At 44.2% G+C, this 26,430-nt stretch overlaps 1 protein-coding gene across 7 annotated transcripts in view; it reads right to left on the bottom strand.

Annotated features, from left to right (window-relative positions):
* The window catches only part of ZFAND6 (zinc finger AN1-type containing 6), a 181,798-nt gene that overhangs the window by 104,426 nt on the left and 50,942 nt on the right, over positions 1–26,430 (bottom strand). For 6 of the 7 annotated variants that reach the window (XM_085644702.1, XM_085644703.1, XM_085644707.1 and 3 more), the window contains one exon: positions 15,419–15,588. In XM_085644702.1, coding sequence (XP_085500828.1) covers positions 15,419–15,578 — 160 coding nt within the window. In that variant the 5' untranslated portion in view covers positions 15,579–15,588. Of the gene's footprint in view, positions 1–15,418; positions 15,589–26,430 lie in introns of those variants that run through there. The other variant, XM_085644708.1, reaches the window with a different exon arrangement.

Here is a 26,430-nt window from a genome sequence, read left to right as displayed (position 1 = left end):
TCCCCTAGTGATCTTAAATCTCTCTGAAAGTGTCCCATTGATCATAACGCTGGCTCCTGGGTCCTTGCATGGCTTTGATAAATTGTGATGTAAGACCACACCTTGCTCAACGGGTGCTGCCGACATGATCCACATGTTTGCCTCATGCGACAAACTATCAGGTTTGATAAAAGAAATCTCCGACTTCCTTTCTGAAATTTTCCAAGTTAATATATCTATCACTCGAGAGAAAATTGTGCTAGGAGTATCTAATAATCAAAGACCTAATCATATCCAGGGTCTTATTTTGGTAGCCATGGCCGTCCTCAGACTCTGTATAGCTTCAGCGTGGCTGGATGCTACCTCACCGGCTTTTGTACAATGGAGAAATAGATTACTAGCAATTTGTACTCTGGAAGTGGCCATATATAAAACTAAAGAGGAGAAAAAAAGAGAAGAGGGATGCAGATCTGGGGTCCGCTATTACATTGGCAACTAGATCACACCTAAAAATGCTTGGTCTACAATATGGTCTTAGTTGGGAGAATAATTATTATAGTAATTATTTAGATGTTGACAATACATGCTGTATTATTTTATAGACTTACCGAATTGTTTTTTTTCTCTTGTGGATGGGTATGATGTGAAGTAATATCTTAGTCCAAGGGTGGGGTGGGGGGGCTTATGTAAATATTATATAATATAATTTTGTGAAAATTGCTAATAAAAATCATTAAAAAAAAAAAGAAAAAAAAAAAAGAGTGCTTTCTTCATCCTAAAACTGCTCCACAAAATAAAACCTTTATACCTCCCAATGACCTTAAACAGGCCACGCAATCCCTGGTTCTGTCCAGAATGGATTACTGGAACGCTACTCTCACAGGCACAGCAAAATATCACCTAGCTCCCCTCAGATCAACTCTAAATGCAGCAGCCAGAATGGTCACTGGAGTAAAGAAACAAGAACACATCTCCCCTGTTCTCAGAGTTAAAATGGCTCCCAATCGAAATGCGTGCCGGCTTCAGAACTGCTGGTCTCAACCACAAAGCTCTACACATGGCAAACCTGCCTACCTGGCCTCCACACTCAACAAAGCTGGGCAGACCAGGAATATCAGGAGCACTAACCCTCTACTTCTTATCCCTCCAAAAACTCGCAAACAAAAAACAACTCTTAAATAAATAAGTTATGTGGCTAATTTCGGACATACTAATATTACAGACACAGGATGTAGTCATACTCCCTCATACACTATCTGATCACTCTCCAGTGAAACTCACCCTCAGCCAGCCACATCACCCTGTACCGTTCTACTATTGGCGGCTGAAAAGGCACGGAATTACAAGATCAATTAGTTTTAAATGAAATAGCGCATGCTTTATTGGAGTATTTCCAACTCAACAGAAACTCCATGTCTAGTCTAGCTACCATCTGGAAGGTTTTGAAAGCATATATCTGCGTTCTATACATCTCCAAATGTTCTGGAGTGCTTAAATCAATACGTAGACGCTCGTCACTGATAAAAAAAACCTCAAAAGCCTTAAAAAGAAGTATGCTTTAGATAAGGAGGAGTACCACTTAGCACAGCTACAGTAAACACTGCAGAAATGAAGTGAAAGGGCTAAACCTGGGCCAAGGTGGCCATGTGCGGGCATATGGTGAAGGCTATAGACCAGGCACAACGCTGGCATGGATCACCAAGCACGACCGGGCTCTCCAGCATTAATTGTGTGAGAGAGGGCATTACTACCCATCCTACTACTATACTGAACGGGTTCTCTAGTTTCTACTAGTACTTATAAGCTCGTACATCTCAAGCGGATTCAGTAGATGGGTCCATGTACGTTGACCAGGTTGCACTTGCGTGGCTGGATGATCAAGCTAGGGAACTATTGAACTCTCCATTTACCCTTGAAGATATTGAGAAGGCTATAATGAGTATCCCTAATGGAAAGGTCCCTGGAGGAGACGGTCTACGTATTGAGTTTTATAAAGTATATATTGATATACTGGCCCCGAAACGCCTTGACGTGTATACCGCGGTCATCGACTTCGAGTCTCCCACAATCTATGTTGAAGGCAACCATTACAGTATTACTTACACCCAATAAATACCCCACCCAGTGTTCCTTTTATCATTGCCTAATGCAGATAAAATCATTGCTAAAATCCTCTCTCAAAGACTTCCACCATTAATGCAATTTTCGGTTTTGCCCAATCATTCGGGCTTCATCCCACAAAGATCTACCTCATTCAATCTTCTTACCTTAATGGATATATTATATAGAGTGGATCACTAGCTTCACTCAGCTACCATCTTTCTTAATGCAGTGAAAGCCTTCGATTTGCTTAACTGGCGATTTAGGAGAGGCTCTTTCTATGCTGGGTTTCGGGCGCTACTTATCGCTTATTGTTAGAAATAGGGTTCTCTAGTTGGCAATGGTTTACACCTTTGTCCATATAACTACCCTTCCTTCTGGTCAGGATAAGGGGGATGCACTACTGAAATAACCCCTGCTCACCCCCTTGGTAGCTTGGCACAAGCAGTCAGGCTTATCTCAGAGGCAGTGTGTGAAGCATTTGCACAGAACATACAGTAATACAGTGAAAACATTACAAAAGGACACAACACCAGTTTTAGAAAATAACCGATATTTATCTGTGCAAACAAGGCCAAATCGATAAAGGCCAACATACAGTAATCAAAAATATGCACTGTGCAAGAATAACTTTAAAATGCAGTTCCTTGAAGCCGGTAGCTCAGTCTGGGGCTACCGCGGTGCTGAAAACAGAATCCAACAGTTCGGGTAGTGTCAGCAGACTCATTATCATTACCTTCGGTTCCAGCAGACTGTGTCGGGAGGCTCCGGCCGTGGCAACTGTTGCGGTTGCGATGTGTAGCGCAGGGTGCAGTGCACTCAAGTGGCGGTGCAGGCAACGGCTTGGTGATGGTCGTCCAGCGGAGTCGGTGAGACCAGAGCAGAGTGAGCCTGTGCTCGTTGAGGTGCGGTGTGGGATGTGGCGATGCATCTTATGACTTACGAGCGGGGAACCCATACCATGGTGTAGTCACAGGTGTTAAGGTCAGAGGGCAATGATGCCGGAGAGACCAGGGCGGTGGAGTGAAGTGGGGCGGTGCGAAGTGCAGTGCCCACAGGTCGCAGTGCAAGCAGCGGCTCGGTGGCAGTCGTCGGTGAGACCAGGGTTGCAGTGCGAAGTGCAGCAGTGCCTTCAGGACACGGAGCCCGCAGCGATGTCAGTGGTGGTTTCAGCTGTTTTACTTCTCTGTGGCAACTGAAACCCATGCTTCCAGAGGCAGTACCCAGAGGTAAGTAAAGTCTTTACTGCCTCTGAGACTTCATAAACAGGAGGCAAGCTCTATTTCAAGCCCTTGGAGATAATCAGCGACACGTTTAGAAAGCTAATTCCAGTCCTTTCACTGCCCAAAGCAGAAGCAGCAACTGCAGGCCAACCCAGCAAAGCAACACAGCATAGGGGCAGTACTCCAGCTCTTCTTCTTGGCAGGTTCCTTGATCCAAGCGAGTTCTAAAGTTTTGGGTTATGGGCCAATATTGATACTCGGTTTCTCTTTGTTCTCATGGGCAGAGTGTGTCTGTGCTCAGTCCAAACAAGTTTGGTCCTCTCAGTCCCAGCTTCCCGGCAGAATGTGGAAACAGCTTTGTCCAAGGCAGACCAGGCACATTCAGGTGCAAGGAAATCTCCTCCCACTACTCTAAATGCAGCCTTGGTCCATTCAGCTCAGCCTCATCCAAGAAAACCAGGACACACCTCGAGCCCCTCAGTGGCTGTCTGGAGAGAATGCACATCCCCAGCCCGTCACTCCAAAGCCAGACAGTCAATTCACAACGCAGCAGAGTCACACAGGATGGCTAGGCAATACAATGCCTAATTTCTAAAAGTGGTATTTTCAAAACACAGATCATAAAAGTTATCTTTACTAAAAGATGAATTTCTACATTGAGTTCAGGCGTACTAAACTCCATTCTTCTATCTTGTCCCAATGGGAAGATATACTCTGAAGATAGTATTCCCCATCCTATCCTTTGGGACAGATCGCCTTTAACAATGAAAAACGAAATATACGGTATTTCACTATGACTCGCATGTAATAAAAGGGAAGGTTATGGCTTGGCAAGTGGGAGAGTCAACATGGCAGTAAAAACTGCACGCAGACACTGCAGTGGCAGGTCTGAGAACCCTTTGAAAGGCTGTACATGTGGGTGGCACAATCAGTGCTGCAGGCCCACTAGCAGCACTTTATTTACAGGCTCTCAAGACTTACCAGTAAATCAAATATGCCAATCACAGAAACACTGATCCATAATCCAATTTACAATAGGAGCACTTGTACTTTAACACTGAACAGCTATGAGAAAGTGCGCAGAGACAGTAAACCAGAAAAAACAGTCAAAACCAGGAGGTCAGAAAGCAAAAAAAGACAGGAGAAACATGCCAAAAGATGCCAGGTCTAACACATATCAACTTATTATACACAACCCCAACTACGCAAGTGCGTGTTAGTAACTTACTCTAATTTGTTTGTAATTAGACAGGGCACGAGACAAGGATGCCCCCATCCCCTCTTTTTAGGTCTCGCCTGACCCAGCGCATGCGCTGGTCTGGCGAGACTTATTGAGAGGGCTCCAAAAAGTGCTACCAGGCCAGCCTAGAGCTACAGTGCATGTGCGCGGGCGCACTGCTTTTACCACGATTACTTTCACTTTCGCGGCCGCAGGACCGCTTTGATGTTTGATCGTGATCACGATCGCGATCACTTTCGTGCCCGGGACCTTATAAGTATTTAGTTATGCAACTGTTGCATGGCTAAACATTTATAAGGTCCCAAAGGCGAGACCTATTGGCTATGCCAATGCTTGTTTGCATTGGCTATAGAGCCACTGGCTTGCTTGATAAGAGTTGCATTCGCCTCGCGGACTGTCTCTTGGTAGGACGTCACTAAAAATCTCACTGTACGCCGACTATGTCATCTTGCATGTACAACGACCAGGGATCAATCTGGCACCTACTGTCAGAGACAGAATACGATGTGGAGGATACTCCGGGTTACATATTCATTGGTAAAAATCAGAGGTATTCCCCGATGCCTAAACGGTGCCCTCTAAGGAACGCAGTTTGAAACGGAGCCCTGAAGAGGTGAAATACATTGGGATTTGGGTCAACCAGGATTTTGGCGACTTGATCCGCAGCAATTATGGAACCGCTTTCAACAAGATTGAGGGGAGAATCAACTCCCTTTATTCCTCCTTGGGAGGATTTCCCTGATAAAGGTGGTGATACGGCCTATGCTCTTATACCTATTCATAAACATCCCTGTAGAACTCCTCCTGCATTGCTTTTTCCGGTGACTGAGTCAAACTCTCCTGACTGATATGGCGTGGGGCCAACCACGTGTGGAATGTGATGACATGGCGGATGCAGCGAGGAAAGCTCGGGCTGCCTGACGTTTATATATATATTGTCTAGTAGTGCAGGCTCACTAACTACACACCCATGCTTGCAAGGAAGGAGCGCTAGCTCGGACACACTCATTGCTGTTTCGTATATGTGCACCACCTCGAGTGGCACGGCAAGATGTAGATGTCAGTGGCGTAACAAAACTTGATGGGAGCCCCACTGCAAGGTACATGGATGGGCCCCTCGGGACTCAATCAGAAGCTCTCCGGCCGAATTGCTGTGCTGAGGGGGTCCCCTGGAGCTTGGGCCCCCCGCAATGAGGGGGCTGCGGGGGGGGGGGGGGGGGGGGGGTGACCTGTGATACGCCACTGGCAGATGTGCTTGCTTTGACGAACCTGGCATGGTGATTTACTTACTCTTCGATACTGCCGTTGGCGGGTAATCCCGTATTGACTCTTACCAGCAAAAAGGCGGTTAGTTAAAAGGCTACTGCTGCAGGTAGATAATCAGACCAATGTTGACCTGTTCGAATACAATGTGTTTATAACATATAGTAGCTTCCATGTTCACTTCGACACAACTCCATTGGCATCCTACTGCGATCTCAGGCTCCAATTGGCAGCAAGGGCTAGCCTCTCTAGCTATCCTGCACCATTGCCTGACAACCAGTTCCTTACAACATACTGCGCAGGGCCGAAGTAGGATGCTCAATCTCGTATATCTATCTACTTTGCATTCCTAGTGGCTGTGTTGGATAAGCAACCAAAAGCTAGTCTTAAATGGGATACTCCTATGGGACATCCGTTATCGGATGAAGTATGGGAACGATGCTGTGTGCAAGTTAAAAACAGAGCACTCTCCTACAATCAAACTCATACAATTTAAATATCTACCCCAATATTACTACACTCCCGAATAGATAATCAAATTTAACGGGGCACTGAAACTAAATGTGTTAGATGCAACCTTCCTAATGGAAATTTTCTCCATATGGCTTGGAGCTGCCCTGAACTCGCCTCAAATTGGCAGAATGTTTTCTTGGTGATCTCAGAGATAGTGGAGACATTAGTTGACCTCTCCCAAGTCGGCTCTACTCGGAAATACCTCAAATTCTCCCCCTCATACCACTGCCTTGTCTCCATTCTACTTGTCCTAGCTAAGAAGTGTATGTGTATGCAAGTGAGATGGATGCAGTGGACAGTGCAGTCTCTGAGGGGATGGTTATGAGATGCTGCTCACAGTCAGGACATGTCCGAAAAATATACTGAGAGGGTCCATTCCACTGCTTGACCCAAAAATATATGGACACCATTCCATCTCTATTTGCAGCATAGCACTGGGTCATCATCATCCTCCTAGCACACCCCTAGACGGGGTGTACAGTCCCCTTTTAATGGAGACCCATTGCTGCGGTGAAATGATCCACAATATGTGCTATGTTTTCCACTGCTCTGTGTTGTCCGAATATTGGTAATCACTCAGGGTACAAAATTGCGAATTCTCATGCATGTGAAATAAACAAAGTTTCATAACAGAAAAAAAATCTCAATTTCGCAGTAGAACAAGGCACTTTCCCCTTCACCTTTAAATTGGAAAAAAAATCCACCCCTCAGGTGATTGACACCCATTGCCAAAGGTGCCCATATTTCAGACTCGCATGCTCAACCGTACTAGTGAACGTAATGGTCAGTCTCATGGTCAACCTTAGATTTCCCTAATTGTCAGCAGTTGTATACAGAAGACCTATTATCCTGCAGCAAGGCCTGCCCACTCTCTTCTAACCCAGGGTCCTCCCCTGCAGTGAAATCATTCAGTGAATCTGTTGCCATTTTCCAATGATTATTTTCAAAGTTGTGTAAACACCATCTGCTCTTATACATATTTCTCCCACCATCATGCATCAGTTCATATTTTCCTTCCAGCTTTGTACATCTGTAACTGCTAGTCCTCCCTAACTTTTGGCCAAATCCCTACTAACTATTAGCCCACATCTCAAACCATTTTTTCGTATTTGGAGGGAGTCACCTCATTTCACATGCCCAGCAATACTATTCTGGGGGAGTATTTAAGAGAACCTTCCCACAAACTCACCAAACACTGCATTAAATCCATCCTGTAGCTCGCTACAAGGGAGTAGTGCCATATGATATGGTAAAAGGAGCCTGTTTGCCTGCATTCTCTCAGGCACAATGCATCTGAAGCCCTTTCGCATTTCTGAATTTGTGTCCTAGTGTAATATACTCACTACAGGATTTTTAACTGCACCTTTCTAACCCCAAGAGGGACAGCCGTAAGACTGGGATAGCTTCATACCTTTTTGATGTCATTAATGTAACCCAGATCCCTTTCACCATTTGTACCGCAGCCTAACCAACCTGTTGGGTGAATTATTAATATGTATATGGTATACTTGTGATACAGCCTCCTTCTGCAGCTGGGTAGATAGCGCCCAGTTTTCTAGCAGTCATCTGTCCTGTATGTCCATTTGCTCTCTGGAGTGTTTGGCTAGTACGTGTTCCAGTTGCATTTATTTACATTGTTTGCAGTTCAGTCACATCATTATCTAGTCTGGCGTCCAGTCATGTTGTGTGACCCCTTGCCCCAATATATCACGCAGCTTCAAGATCCCATTAAGTTCCTTTTTTTTTTTTTTTAAACCTGTTCAGTCCTCAACTTCCTTAAAGACATCAGCTTTCAACAGTGTTGTTTCAAGGATCAATGTCTCCTTGCATCCCATCACATTAAAGCAAGGGCCACCCTCCATGCTTTAAGGATTGCTAACGTGGTGGCCTGGTAATGTCTGACAGATCCATGTGTTGTTTAGTCTGGCCTCATAGCTTCCTCTACTCATAGTATATATGACTATTGATATGAATGGTTCTAGTTGTGCTGCAAATGCCCAGGCTTTTATCACTACTAATTGGGAGGCCCAGTGGCACTTCCGGATGTCACTGCAATTCCACTGTTGTACAGGCCTGTGGAGAGCGCTGCTAGTTATATTCAGGGTACCCCACCATCCCAGAGTAGTGTGAGCAACACCTCATCCACCTGCATAAAGGTGGTCTCTGAAACCCAGGAAGGTGTATTATGCAAGGCATGTCGCACTTTAGGCAGGGAATTCATCTTAAAGCTTTACACATCAATGACAGTGGCAGTTTTTGCCAATAGACTATCATTTTAAACTCACCAGAACAGTGTTCTAAAAAATATTTCTTTAGAACAGCTAACATATAGCCAAACTATTTGAACCCTTGAAAGGATACCTGCCACAGGCAGCATACTAAAACTTGCCTGCCAATGGGAATACTGTAGATTTATACCAGTTGATTTTGAAACTGGAGTATTGACCAAACTACTGAGGATACATGGAAGCCTCTAATTTGAGGCCTTCATGTCTGCCAGATACAGAAGTAGGCCATCTGCTTACAAGGATATGCAATCCTCTCAATTTTCTTTTTACAGCCTTTGCATAGGTGATCACCGGTAGATTCTCACATTATATATTGTCCCCAGAAGTAGGGACAGATTTCTTTCTTTTTCCCTATCCAACAGATGACAGCTCATGAAGTCTGAGCTCAAAAAGAATGCAGTCTGATCTCTTGACATGGTACACCAGACTCTTATTATTCACTAGCAATTGCCTACAGTACAAGTTGCCATTAAGTAGGACGATACATTACATTTGGGCTATAAGGGGAATGATTTACCAGACATTCATTCTTGAGGAGTTGAGTGGTCAAACAGGATGCGTATGTCAGTTTTATTGAGTTTTAAGTTTTGTGGAGTTAAGAAGAAACAGTTATTTACTTGCAGTCCCGATTTTGAGTCGTGATGTTCACTTAAATCAGAAATATTAGAAAATTACCTGCAGTGTGCAGGGACTCAGGAATAATTTGCTGCTGCCACAGAGTAAGAGTGAAAAACCCAGCATGCTCATTTTCAGGGGAGCACCAGCTAAAGCCCATCAAGGCAAGGCTTTCCAAAAAACAAAAAAAACAAAAAAGTTTCATTTTTCACCAGCATGTAAAACAGAACTATTGACTAATATGCCTAATTAATGAGGAAAAGATCAGACTCCGATACTTCTACACAGGAGAGTTATAGAAGCACCTTGCTTTTGTAATGATGTTTTGTACTGGCACTTGGCCGTAGTCAGTTTTTTTAGCAGAATATGTTGACATACAAATCGGAGACTAAATTTCAATACATGATAAGGAGGCAAAGAATACAAGCCAAAGAGGAGTGTAGGCAGGTCATTTAAAGACTTCCATGATGCAGAACCAATACCACAAGAAACCACTTTTTGCATTGTAGGATTTTCAATGATAGTCATAAATGTCAGAACAGCAAGGAAATCACAAGTACAATTTTAGGCTTACTGCCTTATGGAGTCAAAAGGATAACGAATCACAGACGAAAAGAGACCAGATCTTGTGACCGTGTTAAACAAAAGGCTGAGGGTAGCTAGACCTACCCTGGAGTCAGCAGTTATATGAGAATCAAGGCAATAGTGTCTCAAATGTATGCACAAACGTCTAGATGGCTGCTTTACATATAGAGGTCAAAGGGATCATTCTTGACAAAACCGTGGTAGCTACTGATACTCTGGTGGAATGGGCTCTAGGCTTACCTGGCAGCAGCTAGTTTGTCAGTTGGCAACAGAGAAATGCAGGATACAAGTTAGCGACAGAGTGATTGACGACAGGTAGCTAAGCTGTATGGATGGGACCGTCATTAACAAACAGTTTAATTAGATTTCATTAACAATCTGCTCTTAATTTGACAGAAATATAGCACCTCCTAACGTCTAATGAGTGGAGTGCACGCTTGGCTGGAGTAGTCTGGTTACTACAAAAGACCAGATGTATAACGGTAGTTATTCTGGGACAACCTTAGGAAATGAAGGAAGGGTTCTCATGACTTCCCTATTCGATAGAATATAATGAAGGATTCACAGTTGAAAGAACCTGAGCTCAGAAACTCTACATGGTAATGTTACAGCCCAGGAAATTGGTTTCAATGAAGATCTAATCATTTTGGAAAGAACTACAATGACTGCCGAAGAAGACAACACTACAGTCAGAATACTTTCTTCAAGCCTTCTGGGAAGACTTTAATGACTGGTACCATAAAGAATAAAGCTCGATGACGTCCCTTGGTGTACATTGTTAATGCTGCAAGATTAACTTTAATGAAAGACCATTTTCAGCGGAGCTCGACCTAGATGCAACAGACCTGCAAGATCACTTCCTTTTGACATGTGACAGGGTTCTGTACTCTTGATGCTAATAATATAAGAAAAACCTCTACCACTTGAATTGGAAAGTCCCATTGATGTCCTCCTCGCTTTCTTTCAATATGGCCATACAGAACTGCCCTTGATTTAGGAGGTCATAAGTACAGGGGAAGATGGGCAAATTCAGAGATGCCAGGTTGAAACAGATGACTCGCATCTGGGTAACAGGTCAAGCTAGCAATGAAGCCTCCTGTGTGATTTTAGAGACCGCTGCAGTGAAAGCACCACTGTCTGGGCCATTCAGAAGCAAAGAGAATCATTGTTGCCCGAGATTGTCTAAGCTTCAGCAGAGCTGTGGGAATTAGTCATCTGAAAAGGCAGATTTTGTAAGAGCGTAACACCTTGAAGCAGGTTCTACCTATTGAACCACAATGGAGACTGTTTCACGCTTATTGAAAGCTGAGGTTCATTATCCCAGTTGTTGTACCTACCAATCTATTATGCAGGGTTGAAGCAGTCTTACATGCAATCATGCATTTGGAACAATAAAAATGCTGAAAGTCATTGAACCCAGTAGGGAAGATATTTGCCTTGATCTCAGCTTTGGTGTTTTTATGAGCTGTCACTCCTACCAGATTGATAACTCTTCTGAAGAAGAAAACACTTCTCCTAGTGCTGCGTACAGTATCACTTTCAAATAATATAGAACTAGTGTTGGGGTTTTGCAACTACAAATGGCCCAACAGTGAAACAGTTGTGCACTTGTGTTGTCACTCTAAAGGGTGAGACTTTTATAAACGAATTGACTAAGTATAGATAATACCTTGTGATGACGAAGATGGACTACTACTACTCATACATTTTCAGAACTTACCACGTGCTAGCATCAGGCCGAAAGGGTTGACAATAGTTTTGGTGAATAGATGGTGGAGTTGCCTTGGGTAGCAATTTTTTTTTACAGTACTCAGCAACCACATATTGCTTGTGGTAGTCACAGTGCTATAGTTCTATATCGGTGTAGGGTTTTTAGTAAAGACAGGAAGATTGGCGCTCAGATCAATTTGCGTGGTGTCTACTATGCTCAGAGTATGCACGGTGCTGCCAGGTCGGGGGAAATACCCTGTAACACCTGTAAATGTGTGAGTCGAAAACCCACACGAATAATGAAAGCACAGTCCTGGGCACACGTAATAAGGTTATAACAATGGTTGAAATGTCTCGTATTGTACGACTATCTGTAGTTGACACCAGTATAATATGCAAATGTATTTAATAATGCAACATAGAAAAACAACCAGGCTGGTTGTTTTTCTTTGTGGCATTATTAAATACATTTGCATATTATACTGGTGTCAACTACAGATAGTCGTACAATATGAGACATTTCAACCATTGTTATAACCTTATTACGTGTGTCCAGGACTGTGCTTTCACAGTGCTATAGTACAGCGTCCAACCTGCAAAGACACAGAAGTAAGGGGAAGAAGAAGTCCTAGCCCACAGTTTGATGGTGGTCTCCCTGCTTTATCAGTAGATTTGGGACTTGTTCTCTGCACCACGTAGCTGGTGCTAGAGTTACCTTTAACCGTGCTGCTGCAGATGGTAGAGCACATGAGGAGATTGAACCCTCTACTGAGAATAGTAATGAGTCTCACTGCCTGTACTAGGATTTGTAGAACCTTCTTTTTCCTTCACGGCCAACGGCTGCCAGTCTCAGCTCAGTTCTTCATTCTCAACATTTCTTTGCATGATGGCCAAAATGAAAATTACCAGAGAATGGAAGAAAGAAGACTGAATTCATTACAGCAAGCATTTACCTGGTAAGGAGAGACCTAATGAAGATACAAGAAACAACATTCTCGGAGGACCTTATGCTGGAGAAGCAGGTTACACCAAGTAATCAGCAAAGCATGATTTGCTTGGCAAAGAGCGAGGCTCACACTTTGCAAAGCTTTCTACTCATCTGTTAATGGGTTTTCTAATAGAAAAAAAGGTTACCAGCCAGTTCCAAAAGCATGGGCAGTTCAAACTCTTTGGGATGCAAATGGTATACTAACTAGTAACCTGGATTTTGCAGTCTTATCTGATCTTTAAGGCCTACATTGTTTCTTAGTTCAGTTTTCGCATCATATGTTGGAAATGTGCCCATTCTGCGGGCTCACTGCAACTGTTTTTGCCCTTTGGTTGGCTATAGAACTCTGTGCACTTTAATCTTGATAACCAGTGGTAAAGTGCGTGTGCTCCTCCTTCCAACATAGTTAAATTGGTATTCTCCTGATTGGCATATTTAACTTACCAATATGCCTCTAGCATAGGGTAACTAAAGTGTCCCCTTGTACCGGTTTGTTAAATGTCACCAGTGGACTGCAGCACACACAGGCCGGCCAAGTACCACACACTGCCTGTTAGAAGAACACATTTTAATGGTAGTGTCTGCATCACTGCACCAAAATGCTGTGCCACACATTATCAACAAGCTACTTCCTATAATGCACAACAAGGCACTGATTTGGATTAAGTCATTGGGGTGGGGGTTCACTTCACAACAGCCTGTGCAGTCTGAGCCAGGGCCAAGCCAATGAGAGGCGCTTTGCTATAGAGATCAAAGCCTGGGTCTAGCAGTGGTTTCCCTTAATGCAATTGCAATTGTAACATTATTCCAACTGGGCCATCATCTGGCGCTGTATATGTTCTGGCCCCCCAGTCTGCAGTCGGTGTCAAGAAAACAGAGAGCACCGTGACCTGGCATCCTTTCCAGGGGAGGCCAGTCCAGAGTCCCTATCTCAGCCTGCCACTAAGACTGGGCCTGAGAGGAAGACAATTCTTGACTTGCTTATGAGAATAGAGAAGCACTGGCAGCACACAGAGAGCAAGGCTGGGTCAGGCAACAAACAGGGGGTGGGCAAAAATGTAACTCCGCCGGCAGAGTTTTACCCACTCCGCATGAAGCATGGTGTTCCGGCAAAACTACGCCAACCATAATGTTGTGGAGATTTTCTGCACACGCGGATCACCAACGTTAAGTTGGTGAACGAGAATTTGTGTCCCCTGGTGAGATTTTTGAGAGCATCACGGCGTGTTTTCTCAACGTGAGCAGTTGTGGCAGATCGCTACCTTCCGCACTGAGAAAGCTGCAGCTCACGTAGAAAATCAACTTCAGCGTCCTCTGACACGCCGTGTGGTGTCATTTGTGCTGGTTTTACAGCACAGAACAGGCTCCCGGTGCTAAAAATCAGTGCAATAAGCCAAAGTTCCACTGCTTGCAGAACTCCATGAGCTCTGCCGACCCCTAGCACCAACTTCCTTAGCACAAGTCAGTCCCGCACTGTGGCTGATCTATTTTTAAACACCCCACCCACAGCACATTTTCTAGGAAAAAACATACCGCTACACCATTACACTGCTTCATGAAAGTAAGGCACAAATAAAGAGGCAAGATAAAGGTACTAATGTTATGTTGCTGGACCTGAATTATTCAGCTAGCAAAGCTGTTATGGGTAAGCTAAGAAAAAAAAAAATCAGATTGCGGTTTTGCAGTATAAAAGTAATAAGACTATTACATGTAGGGCACCATTACAGTTTAAACAAAGATACAACCATGGCTTTTATTAAATGTATGCATCAGGAATGATAAGTCAATCAATAAGAAATGTTTTTTTAATTTTCCAATTTTTTTTTCAACTTGGCAACATGCTAATTAAGTCCTTGGTGTTACTAATGAGACAGTGTCACATTTGGCTGTATAATATCACTCATAAGTACACTGAAACTATGGAAAAGTCACATGTAGTCGATCACAAAACTTGGCAGCTATGCACACATTGTACCAATGCAGTGGATGAACAAATAGGACTGCAGGCCTGCCATGTGTAGCACAGGGCTACAGGTTTAAACTGCAAATTCGGGCGGTCACCATTAACAACTCTGACAGGCCTAAAACCCTCCTCGTTACTGTTTATAGGTCACTCCGAAGTTACTCATTAGGGCCGTGTGTGATATTTAAAAGTAGGACATGTGATATTTAATGTTAAAGTGCCCTTACAGTAACTAGCGCCTCAAAGCTTTTTTCCAATTTATCAGCGTTTGTTTTTCCATAGAAAACATTGAATACAATTTCAAGTTTAATAAATGTTATTGCCGCTTAGGAAACCGCTAGAGAAATATTTCAAGGACTATTTTTTTATAATTAAAAAAAATTAAATGTAATGGTAAAGGCAAATGTTGCCTATTACAGAAAAGGCGTGTGAGAATTGTTACCTTTAGCTTGCCTAAAGCCTTGAAGCCTTACTGTAAGTATAAAACTGTCACCTGGTAGCTTGATGGCTTCCCAGAGGAGGAACAATGGGCCTTGGTGTGGGCAGGAGCAGTTTCTCCACATGACAGGATAGCCTGGGGGCTGTGCCAAAATCCTTAGTGTACTTCAAACGGGCCTCCCATGACAGACAGACAAGGCTACTGCAAAATGCATGTTTTAATAGATGCCTTAACTGGAATGGAATACATTGATGATTGATAATGAGATTCCTAGATTAGGCCCCACAAGTTAACAGGTTCTGCAAAGACAAGAGCTAGCTCTGGTGTTCATTCACAATTTGACTTCGCAATTCACAGAGTGCATGTCTTACCATGGTAGCGAAGACGGGTAGTTCCCGTGAATGTCTCTTCAGCCGCCCAAAGACCCAAGCAGCAGAGTGCAAAATAACTAACAAACATGGGCACCTCAGGACTGTGCTTGGGTGCGAGGGGATGCTGATAAAAGTACTCACTTGCCGGGCTGATCCTGCCACTACTCCCATTCTGGCGCTGGAGATGTTCCTTGTAACACACAGAGCACATGCCGTTCGTCCGCGGGTTTCCATAAAACCCGCAGCCCGTGGAGCATAGCATTGGTGCCTGCCCGGGGTTCGTTTCCTGCGCCATGTTCATCTGCTGACACCTGTGAGTTCAAGAGAATGAACACAATAAACATATGTAAACAGAGTTTCCCTTCCCTCTCTGGACTCTTACCACTACCTTGAATTTATTCACCAAACAATCTCTACTCTTTCAACATTCTACTCACTCCAAACATTTTATGGCCTACTCTAGACAGAAGACTAAACCATGCGTGAATGGCTTGACACCTGGCGTTATAACAGCAACAGTGTCTATGCTCAATCCCCCTAACACTACACAAAGAGACCATCACAATTAAGAAAGCAATCTAGATTCTGATTTTCAAGTTAACAGTGGCAGTAGCTAAAGTGGCATAGTATTTCGCTTCCATGTGCGCAGGATGGGGTGGGGGGGGTGGTCTGGAATGGTGAGTGAACTAGAGTATATCCAGAGAAGCATATATAAATGGCAACCTAAGAGGGATGGATTTTTCCTGATCTTTAGGTAAACTGACTATTATAAGTGTACTTTGAGAAGTTGATAACTCAAGTGCACTTCAAGCAATTGCAACGCGCATTGCAAAAGTCTTAAAAAGAGGAGATGAAAGGTGCTTTCAAAGGCACAAAACATGCTTTCAAGATACAAGCAGACAAAATGTTTCAACACTGCAGTATAGCAACTTTATAGGATTGCCCTCCTGAGCTATGTTAATGCATCATCATGCCTAACTTGAATTCCAAACCACGGAAGCCAAGCTGCCAAGCTCAGTGCACACGATATGTGAATTTGCTGGCAACTTCATATAGTGTCCATGGAGCATATGCATCAGCTGCAAGAACCACATGTGCCTCGACCATGTCTGTTGTGTAATGTGGTTCAATGTGCATTTCCTAACCACTTATGAAATGATTGGTATGTGGGAGGAAATAATGTATGGAAACGTAATCCCCAATTGATATCACGGACCATGGCTGTGGACACCGGTGCAGAGGTCCTCTATGCAAGGACTTTAGTTCTCGTAAGTGGCCGTTCCCCTCTTTATGCTGCATGCATCTGCAATGTGATTGTGGGCTCTAAAGAGGTTTGTTTACTAGGAGGGATATGCCCCTTATTGACCAAAGTCAATTCTTCGGTGACTGGCTTTAGAAGGGACATGCCTCTTATTACCAAAATTCAATTCTTCGATGCCTTGCTGAAATGTTAATATGAAATTGCAGGAAGCAACTCCTTGGCAGAGTCTTCTCCGTTTTTGCGGATGACTGCATCTCTGACCCAGTACCGCTTTCGCGTGGAGTCCCCCAGGGCTCAGCATTAAGCCCCACCCTGTTCAACGTCTACCCGAGTTCACTGGCAAGCATTGTCACCCCGTTCGGGGTGCACATTGTCACCTATGCAGATGATACTCAGCTAGTCGTTTCTTTGAACAATGATGACAACTCAGGAGGGGCTCTCACGGCATGTCTGGAGAAAGTGGCTAGCTGGATGGAGGCCTCCTACCTGAAGCTTAATGGAGCAAAAACGGAGGTTATGCTTCTCGGTAAAGTAACATCTATAACCATTGAATCCTGGTGGCCGGTTAGCCTTGGACCCCCACCCACCCCTAAAAAAACCATAAAAAGTTTAGGAATTGTGATAGACACCAATCTTGACTTTAAGGAACAGGCGCAAAAAGTTGCAGGTACCGGTTACGGTCTTCTGCGGATGATTAGGAGGATTCTCCCCCTGCTCCTCTTTTTGGCTAGAAGACTACTGGTACAGGCACTTATCCTGTCTAGGTTGGATTACGCAAATGCCATTTACCTTGGAGCCCCGTTGTCTACTACTAAAGTCTTGCAGACTGTACAAAATTGTGCAGCTCGACTCTTGCTGAATCTTCCGAAACGTCTATCAGCCAGACCGGCACTATCCGCATTACACTGGCTCCCCATTCAGTAGAGGATCAAATTTAAATCTATGTGTATCATACAAAAATCTCTGACTGGGAAAGGATCCATGCTGATTGAGGCCATGATACACCCCTATCAACCACAAAGAACTCTAAGATTAGAGGGCAAATACCTGTTGACAGTTCCTAGAGCAAAACGCACCAGATGTGGAGGCCGTAGGTTCTCCTACTGTGGGGCGAAACTCTGGAACATGGCCCCCCTGCATATCCGGTCCCAAATAAACCACGTTCACTTTCGTAAACAGCTAAAAACCTTACTTTTCCCATGAAAGATTACTAATGAGTAGAGTGTCCGTTAGCACGGGGATGCCTCCGGGTAACCAGGAGCTTTACAAATGCTCTTACATTCATTCATTGGGCAAGGATCACTCCCCTTGGGGGCAATTCTAATCCATTTTTCGCCACCACATTTATTTGTGTATTCTGCCCCAGCCCTCCACCCCCCCTTTCCTCCGAAGGGCAGATAGCTGTTTTTAGGCCGAGCTACCTTATGGAGGATGTAAGCCCACCAGGTATTGCATTTTGATGGGGAGTGCCCCTTGGGGGATCTTTTTTTTTTGCCCCCCACTCCCTCCCGGAAGGCAGATGGGTGTTTTTAGAGCAACCTGCCCTCTTGGGTGGGCAGTGATGGAAGCCTAATATACACTAGGGATTTTATATGGAAGTGTGCCGTTGGGCAAGGGTCGCTCTCCTTGGGCATCCCGCTCTCCCTCTTGAGAAGAGTTTTATTTTTTTCGGTCTTTGGCCTTTATAGAACTAGTTAGGCCTCAGGATGGGTGGTAACACTCGAGTCACCTGGAAATAATGCTATGTATGTGGTGGGGGATCTGTATCCGGGGCAGGGATGGTCTGCACGAATCTGGGGTGGCGGTGTGGGTAAGGGGGTGTAAAGAAGGGGAGGGGAAACTTACCTCCTCGCTGCGTCTTTCCTCCATAGTCTCTCCCGGCCGGACCAGAACAGGAAGCACCCAGGCTCCCCAAAACCAATCACAGTGCTGCAATGCAGTATTGTGTTTGATCTGAGCGCAGTGGTTCGGCGCACAGCCAGGGACTGGGAGCTGGATATGGTCTCCACCCAAGCTGTAATGTAGCCTGCATGGAGAACATGCAAAGTGCGCTTGACTGTTTGGCCGGCCGCAGACAGCTGGCCAAAATGTCATGCACACTTGCAGTGTGCCACCACTCCTCCACCTGCTCCTCTGTCATCAGAGCAGCCCGTTCCGCCCGCTAAGCTGCCGCAGCAGGTAAAGGAAAAATAAAGTAACGCAAGGTTATTATCATTGTATTTTTATTTCACTGCTAAAAAGCAGTGGGGCGATGCTCCTTGGACTAAGTTGTGGAGACGCCACTAATCTGGGGGTAAGGTTTGCTTCCCTCTGGTGGGGCTTCTTTTTTTTCTTTATCAGGTCTCCTTTCGAGAGAATATCAGTGCTTTTGTTATTTCGGTTTTAATTTTCATTTTTTTTCCAAATTGTAGAGTCAATAGTTTTCTTTGTCTTGGCGGTAAATCCTGTTTGGTAGGCAACTCATTTTGTAATATTTTCTTCAAATGTGTATCCTTGGCCTGTTTGTATAAAAAAAATATGGACTGCTGTAATGTTTGAATCTTTAGTGTTTTGTGTGATTGTCTTTCAAAGTAACATATTAATGTGTACATGTTGTATACTGCCTTGTGATATGTGCATTTTTCTCCCTTTGGGACTTCTTTGATGCTTGCTGTCTCTGTGCAGAGTAGGTGCAGTTGATCCTCAGTCCTGCTGTCTCTGGCAAGTGAGTGGTATCGTTTTTGAGTATACAAGTCTTTGTGTGATTGGTATTGATGGACTTTCCCTTCCAGATTACTATATGACAGTAGTTTTACTTTGTTTGATAAAGCCACAGTTTACTTGTTTTACAGTGCTGGTTATTGTTGAATTATTTGTTGTGTTACTTTTATTAGTAAGGTTTATGGCTAACCACAAGTTGACCGCTCAGCAGGGTGTTGGTGTGCTTTTTGAATCTTCCTCTGTTCATGGTTCTGAGACAGACTCTGCATCTGAGGCAGAGGATGAAGTCCAAGATTCTGGAAATTAAATTTCTGCCCAAGAGGAATAATCGGATGATGAAGCCACTATTAGTGCAGAGGAAGGGCCTCTTTTAGAGGAGGACACTGATATGCTGATAGTGCAGCAAGAGGAATCTGGATTATAGCCTGTGGCTGGAAGGCTTCCCATTGGAAGTGCTGAACTCTGGGTTGCTCCAGACATGATGCAGCCTATGTCACCTGTCTTTAGTGGTGTGCTCCTTCTGGATCCCCACCCTGAATATGATGGTATAATCATCATAAACGTTTATTATGCAGGGAGGTGGACATAAGGAGTATAAATCAGAAATGGACAAGTTCAAAGAGAATATAACAGATGTTTTAACAGAGAGACCTGTTTGTACTAGCAGGTGACGTCAATCACAAACTAGGTCCATATAAAGTTGATTTGGGATGTAAAGAGTTGCTATCGGCCTATAAGAAAAATGCTGCCAGCTTTTCTGGGGGGTTGGTGTAGGGACACGCTGCAAGAGATATGGCCCTGGGCAACTTTATGGGCTCAATGTGACTAGTTTATGTCAATGGAAGGATGGAGTAAGACCGGACAGTAAGCCGTACATTTAAGGTAGGCAAACAATTATGCGCCATAGACTACAAGTGTATCCATGCATGGAATTTCGAATTTGTAAGAGATGTGAGGGGATGAGGGCCAAGGGAAGTGACCACTGCCCACTTAGACTCAAGACAGCAGGAGGGAATAAAAAAATAAAAATAAAAAAATTAAAGAGATCCATTTGTACCGGGGTGATTGTATTACTCAAATCGACTGACTACTTGTTTGACAAAGGTGTGTATGGGGAAAACTGGAGCCATTTCAACAGAGCCAAACTTTAGATGGCATTCCGAATACTAGTAATATAGACTGGTTCAAGAATGTAATGGTTCAAGAATGTAATCACCCAACTGGTCCAATGTCGAAGGGTCAAAACTAAAGGGAAACGCCACAGGAAAGACAGGAAGAAGAGAGGCCACAATTTAGAGAAAATCTGGTTCAATGAGGAATGTAGGAAATTAAAATAGGACATAAGAAAAGGGAAAAGAAGATTGAAGATAAAGTATGATACAGATACGATGATTAGCCTACAGAAATTAAAGAAAACATATAAAATGGTCATCCGGGAACAAAAAAGAATATATAAAGCGATGCTGGGGAAGCCTACCAGAGGCAACAAAAACTTAAGTCGCGAACAAGTTTTGGAAGCTAGTCCAAGAGGGATCAGGGAAGACACAGGGGACTATGAACTGCATGGTAACAGAAAATGCTTGGGAACGAATCTTGGGTGAAATATATGGGGAAGGAGTACAGCAAGTAAGGAAGATCCATTATGGACAGAGGTGGGGGGGGATATTAGGTCGCTCTTTTCAGAATATTATTTTAAACTCACCATAGTAAATCTAACGTGGACTAGAACAGCCAGCCCCGAAAATCTCCCGGCAGTAATCATAAAGTCCAGATCTGAATGGTGGGCAATTTCTTTTGTCAAAATGTTTTACTACATCCTCGATTCAGGGCAGATGCCCCGAACTGGAAAGGAGCAATTATCAGACCCATCTATAAACGGGGAGTTGTAAAGATCCCAAAAAATTGTAGGCTAATTAACCTCCTGGATGTGGGAGAGAAGGTCTTTGCGAAACTAATCCTGGGTAAACTTATGGAATAGGCTGAAGTAAATCAGATAGTACCCCTGGAACAGGGAGGTTTTAAAAAAGGGCATTCTACAATAGGCTAATGCTTCTCCCTTTGGTCCGTCGCGTGGAGCTCAGTGGAGCGGGAGGGAGGCAGGTTGTTCAGCTGCTTTGTCTACTAATAATATCTTTAAATGCCTTTTGGCTACAAGGGCTCCACAGCCACAATCGGGCACAGGTCATCCTGGATAGAGATGGGACATTGTCGAAGAGGATTCCAATTGAAAATGGGTTAAGACAAGGGTGTGTTTGGCTCCCTTGCTCTTCTCATTGCCCGACTAGCCATTTACACTGAGTAAGGCATGAAGTGCCCATCCCAAATTAGATGGGAAACACATTGCTTGCTTACTTTATGCATATTGTAGGACTTGGCCTTTTTGGCTAAAGTTCCCTAAATTTTTTGCTTTCCCCCTAGACCGTTTTCCTGACAAGAGTTGCCAATTTAGATGCTTTGGGTACTTTGCCACTGCTAATCAGTGTCAAAGTACAAGAGTTCCCTATGTAAAAGTGTAATGGTAATTGGTTGGCCATGATTGGTATATTTGCCTTACTAGTAAAATCCCTAGTGATGTGCACGGTGTGTGCCAGGGCTAGTAATGCAAAGGCACGCGGAGAAGGGAACTCAGGACTGCAGTGTAGGGCCTGTGCGCAGTTTGATAAGTTGGCATGTTGTCCTGACAAGTGCAACCACTTGTAAGGAATTACTTTCCCTTTTGCATACACATTGGGCACCCCTGTGGTAGGTACCAGGTAACCCCTGGGCAGGGTGCAGTGTGAGTAAAGGAAGGACATATACTAAGGTGTGTTATGTCCTGACAGTGAAAAACAATCATTTTGTTTTTCACTGCTGAAAGGCCATTCTGCCCATAGGACAGAATGGGGGTGGCTGGGTATTGTGTTGTGTAGCCTAGTTTCCTGCAAGTTTAAAATGGAGAGGTGAAGTTTAGTATGTATGAACTCAGTGTCATAATACACCTTTCTATGAAAGTGGTTTTGTCACTGTGTGTTCCGAAACCACTCTTTTAGAAAGTGGCTGAGTTTTGTGCTTTAAGCTGTTCTGTGCGTCTCTGCTGAATGTGGATTGACTGTCTGAATCTGTGAGGTGAGAGGAGCTGGGAGAGGTCTTGGCCCAGGGAGGGGTTGTGATGGCACCAGGCTGCCCTGCATATGGAGAGTAGGGGGGAGGAGAAGCCCGGGAGGTGAAAAGGCCTGGGCTGGTGCTATAAACCAATTGACCCACCTCCTGCTGAGTGATTAAGGATCCAGACCCCCAGTATCAAAAGGGAGAAAGCTGAAACTGGGAGGGAGACACCCAGAACTGATTTAGGGAGGCGTCAGGGACCCCTGAGCACAAGCAAACTTCAAATACATTAAGGGGTATAACTATGAGAGCTGAACGTGGGAATGAAAGAGAAATGGATTGAGACTGAAAAGGCTTGGACCCATTCTGTGGTCAAGAGGAACCTCTGCTAAAGAAGGAGCAACTGAAGAGACTGCTGTGGAAAGACCAATCCTTGCTTCGTGATCTGGGGCTGGTCTGCAGTTTGCTGTTCTAACCAAGGGAGAGGCTGTTGGGGCTGTGCTTGGAGGCGCTGGGTCCCCCTGCTTGACGAAGAGTGTGCTTTGTGCTAGGTCTTCTTACCCCAAGGGCCCGAGGTGAGCTGGCATTCCCGTTTGGAAAGGCAGGAACATAAAAGTTTCTGGAGAAGTCCTAGGCAACGTGGTGTGTGTGTGCTTTTGCAGCTTGAGACCCTCAGAAGTTGTGCCTTGTGACTGTGGGAACGCAGGCATAAGCAGAGTCTTGGATGCACATTGTGTATGTCGTGGTGCAGGCCAAGGCGTTTGTGAGGAGTGCCTAGTTGTGTGCACCGAACAAAGAAGTGAGTCTCGGACACGCAGAGTGCGTGTCGTGGTGCAGCCAGGGCATCAGTGACTGGCGCCTGGTCATCGTGTGCACCGGGAGAAGAGGCGAGACTCGGAAGCGCAGGGTGCAGGTCGTGGTGCAGCCAAGGTGTTGGTGAGGCGAGCCTGGTCATCATGTGCACCTGGAGAAGAGGCGAGTCTCGGACGTGCAGAGTGTGTGTCGAGGTGCAACCAGAGGTGCTGCTGAGGAGTGCCTGGGTAGTGTGCGCACTACCGAAGGAGCAGAGCCACCGGCCCAAGCTCGCCGTACCCATTGACGGAGTTCTGGATCAAGGCCCAAGTCTCTGAAGGAGGAGAGGAGAATGGGGTCGCGCCCCCCCTGGTAATGTGGATCACTACCTGGAATGGGGTGCGCGCCCGGAGGGACACTCTCTCTGCCTCTCGCTTCAGTCAGCTGCGCGAGCCGGTTGCTTCGGCTCGGATCTAGGCCCTTGCTGGCCCAAGGAGGGGCAGTACTAGGGACGGAGTGAGAAGCGGTACTTTTGTGTCATCATTGATCCATATTGGGAGCACTGTTAACGGAGCACCTAAACTGTCGTATTACACCATGCATTACTGCAGCTAATGAACTATCGAACTGTCGTATGACGCCTGACCTAACTTGTGCCCGATGAACTACATGCTTGGTGCGCTACGCACTGTGTTATTTTTCCCTTGCAGAGTACATGACTGTACGCATTGTTTCTCTGTTGCACAGTACAAGAGAATATCGTTACACATTGCAGTATTTCCTTTTTTTTTGCAACGTGTGTGATTCTAGCAATGCGACTTGCCTAACCTTTTGGAACTGGTTAAAAGTGAGCTTAACTGTTGGTTAGAAGTGGTGGTTGGGATTAGAACCTACCAACCCACCGGAAAGAATACTACCCATTCTTATATGTTGATTTTGTATCGTGTGGTCATATTGTAACTTCTTATATAAAGATTATACTCATTTTATAAAAACTCGTGTGGAGTCTATTTGTGGTGACATCATTGGGTTGCTGTGAGTGTGGTTGCATATATTGTACGCTCGTGCCTTGGATATAAGCCTGGCTACTCGTGCCAAGCTACTAAGGGGGTGAGCAGGGCTATCTTAGACGGTGTCCTTACTTAGCCTAACGTTGAAACGAGGGGTCAGGGGCTCCCGCCTCCAGCATTTGGTGGCGGCGGTGAGGGATATGGACCCCCACTTCCAACACACATGATTTAGTAATCCCAGATAAAACTGAGATAGGTCTGCAGAGGAAGCTAGATTTGTTTAAAGAATATTGCAACCAGAAAAAAACTGGTTGTAAACTTGGGAAAAAAAGGTCCTGAGCTTTGGCAAGAAGAGGAGAAAATTAAGTTGGTTCTTGGGCCCCACAAAGCTGGAAACAGTAAATGAGTATAAATACCTAGGAATGTGGTTTGAAAAATCCCTAAAATGGAACTCCCATTTGAATGTATTGAGAATACGAGCGCTGACCTCAGTTAGTGGGCTGAAAGATTTGAACAGAAATTATGCAGAAAGGCCAGATAGACCAGTTTTGAAAGCATATATGGCCATGATACCGCCCCAGTTTCACTATGGAGCCAAACTACTGTACATGAGTGACGTAAGACGGTGGGATGTTGAAGAGGGAAAATACATTGAAAAACTATTGTCCCTACCCAGGTCCTCTATGGTTCAGGCAGTTAGAACAGAAACGTGCATGGTATCTTGGAAGGTAATGGCACATATGGCACTAATAAGATTCTAGCAACGTCTAGGGTACGGGGGGGGGGGGGGGGAGGAAGTTTGAAAAAAAAAAAAAAAAAAAAAGCACAATGGTGTAAATTTTAAAGTTTGCAGAGCAAATTGAAATGGGCCAGGGGATTAGATACAGTATGTAGGGAACGGAGTTAAATTGTGCCCTCAGGACCTACAAATAGATGTAGCAACGCGGGAACTAAAGATATTATGTAAAGACATTTCTCGAGATCAGGAATGCCAGTACTTAGAGGGGAAAAAATCTGAATTTCATGATTAAGTCATGGCAATCTGACTAACAGTTCCCGTACATAGATATACTACCCAATCGCTGCCTTAAAAATGAAGTATTATAGGAATCAATCCTTAATATGCGATTGATAGGATAAAAGGGGCTATGATGGATTCTGAAGGAAGTGTACCGGCAACCTAGGCACAAAATGTGATATTTTGTGCTTATTATTGGACTGTTTAAGGTCCTTGCTGCACGGAAATTATTCTTATGACCAATGTTTTTAAAATATGGTATTAAAAATCGTGCACAGGCAGCAGACCTGTTAATGGAGATGCACTTTCTGGACATAGCATGTGCCATTGGGAGGTTTATGCTTGAAGTTAAAGATTTTAAGAGAATACAGAATCGCAAATTTTATATACCATAATTTATGATGAAAAGTACAATATTGGGAAAATGGAATAAATATGAATCTTGTATTTATTTTGGATTTTTATATTTAATATGCAAACTTTAATGGTATGGTATTTATGAAAAGATTGCAATGCTCTTTTTAAAGTTTAAGGACCAAGGGTCTAAATAAACATCCCTTTTGACTGACTGATAGTGGTGTTACAGGATGTAGGGTAAATACTGAAAACTTTTCACCCATAAATTTCTTTCAGCTGTTCATTGACTATGTATTTTTGGATGAGATTGTTGATTAGACTAATGTGTATGCTGAAAAGAATTTGAGGGACAACAGTGCCAGATTTAAGCCCCACTCTAGACGTAGCCGGTAGACGCCCACTAATGTGGATAGGGTGAAGAAGTTCTGTGGTTTAATTGTTGATGGGATTGATAAGGAAGCTGTTGTGGTCTTCATACTAGTCTACTAGCCCCTTGATGGCAACTGCTATATTTCCTGCAGCCACGAGTTGTGATCAGTGTTTGCTTCTGCTACGGATACTGCATTTTGTTGATAATGCTTTAGCTTTGCCACAGGATCACCCAGATTATGTCTATTTAAGATTCGGTCTGTCATTGATCATTTTGTAGATCGCTTTTCAGAGATCTATATTGCAGGGAAGGAAATATCTGTGGATGAGTATTTGGTCCTGTTCAAGGGCTGTTTGGTTTTTAGGCAGTACATTCCTAGCAAGACGGCACGGTATGGAACTAAGATGTATATGCTGTCTGAGAGTAGTACTGGACAGTTCTATATTTCAGGATGTACACTGGTAGGGATTCTTCCATTGATCCCTCTGGTTGTTTGTCCACTTTTGGAGTCAGTGAGAAGCTTGTGTGAAAACTTTGCAGAAGAATTTTTTTTTTTTAACA

The sequence above is a fragment of the Triturus cristatus genome, chromosome 3_1, assembly GCF_964204655.1.
Source record: "Triturus cristatus chromosome 3_1, aTriCri1.1, whole genome shotgun sequence".
NCBI lineage: Eukaryota > Metazoa > Chordata > Amphibia > Caudata > Salamandridae > Triturus > Triturus cristatus.
Note: the sequence above shows the minus strand (reverse complement) of the source record. Positions and strands in the feature narration are given on the sequence as shown.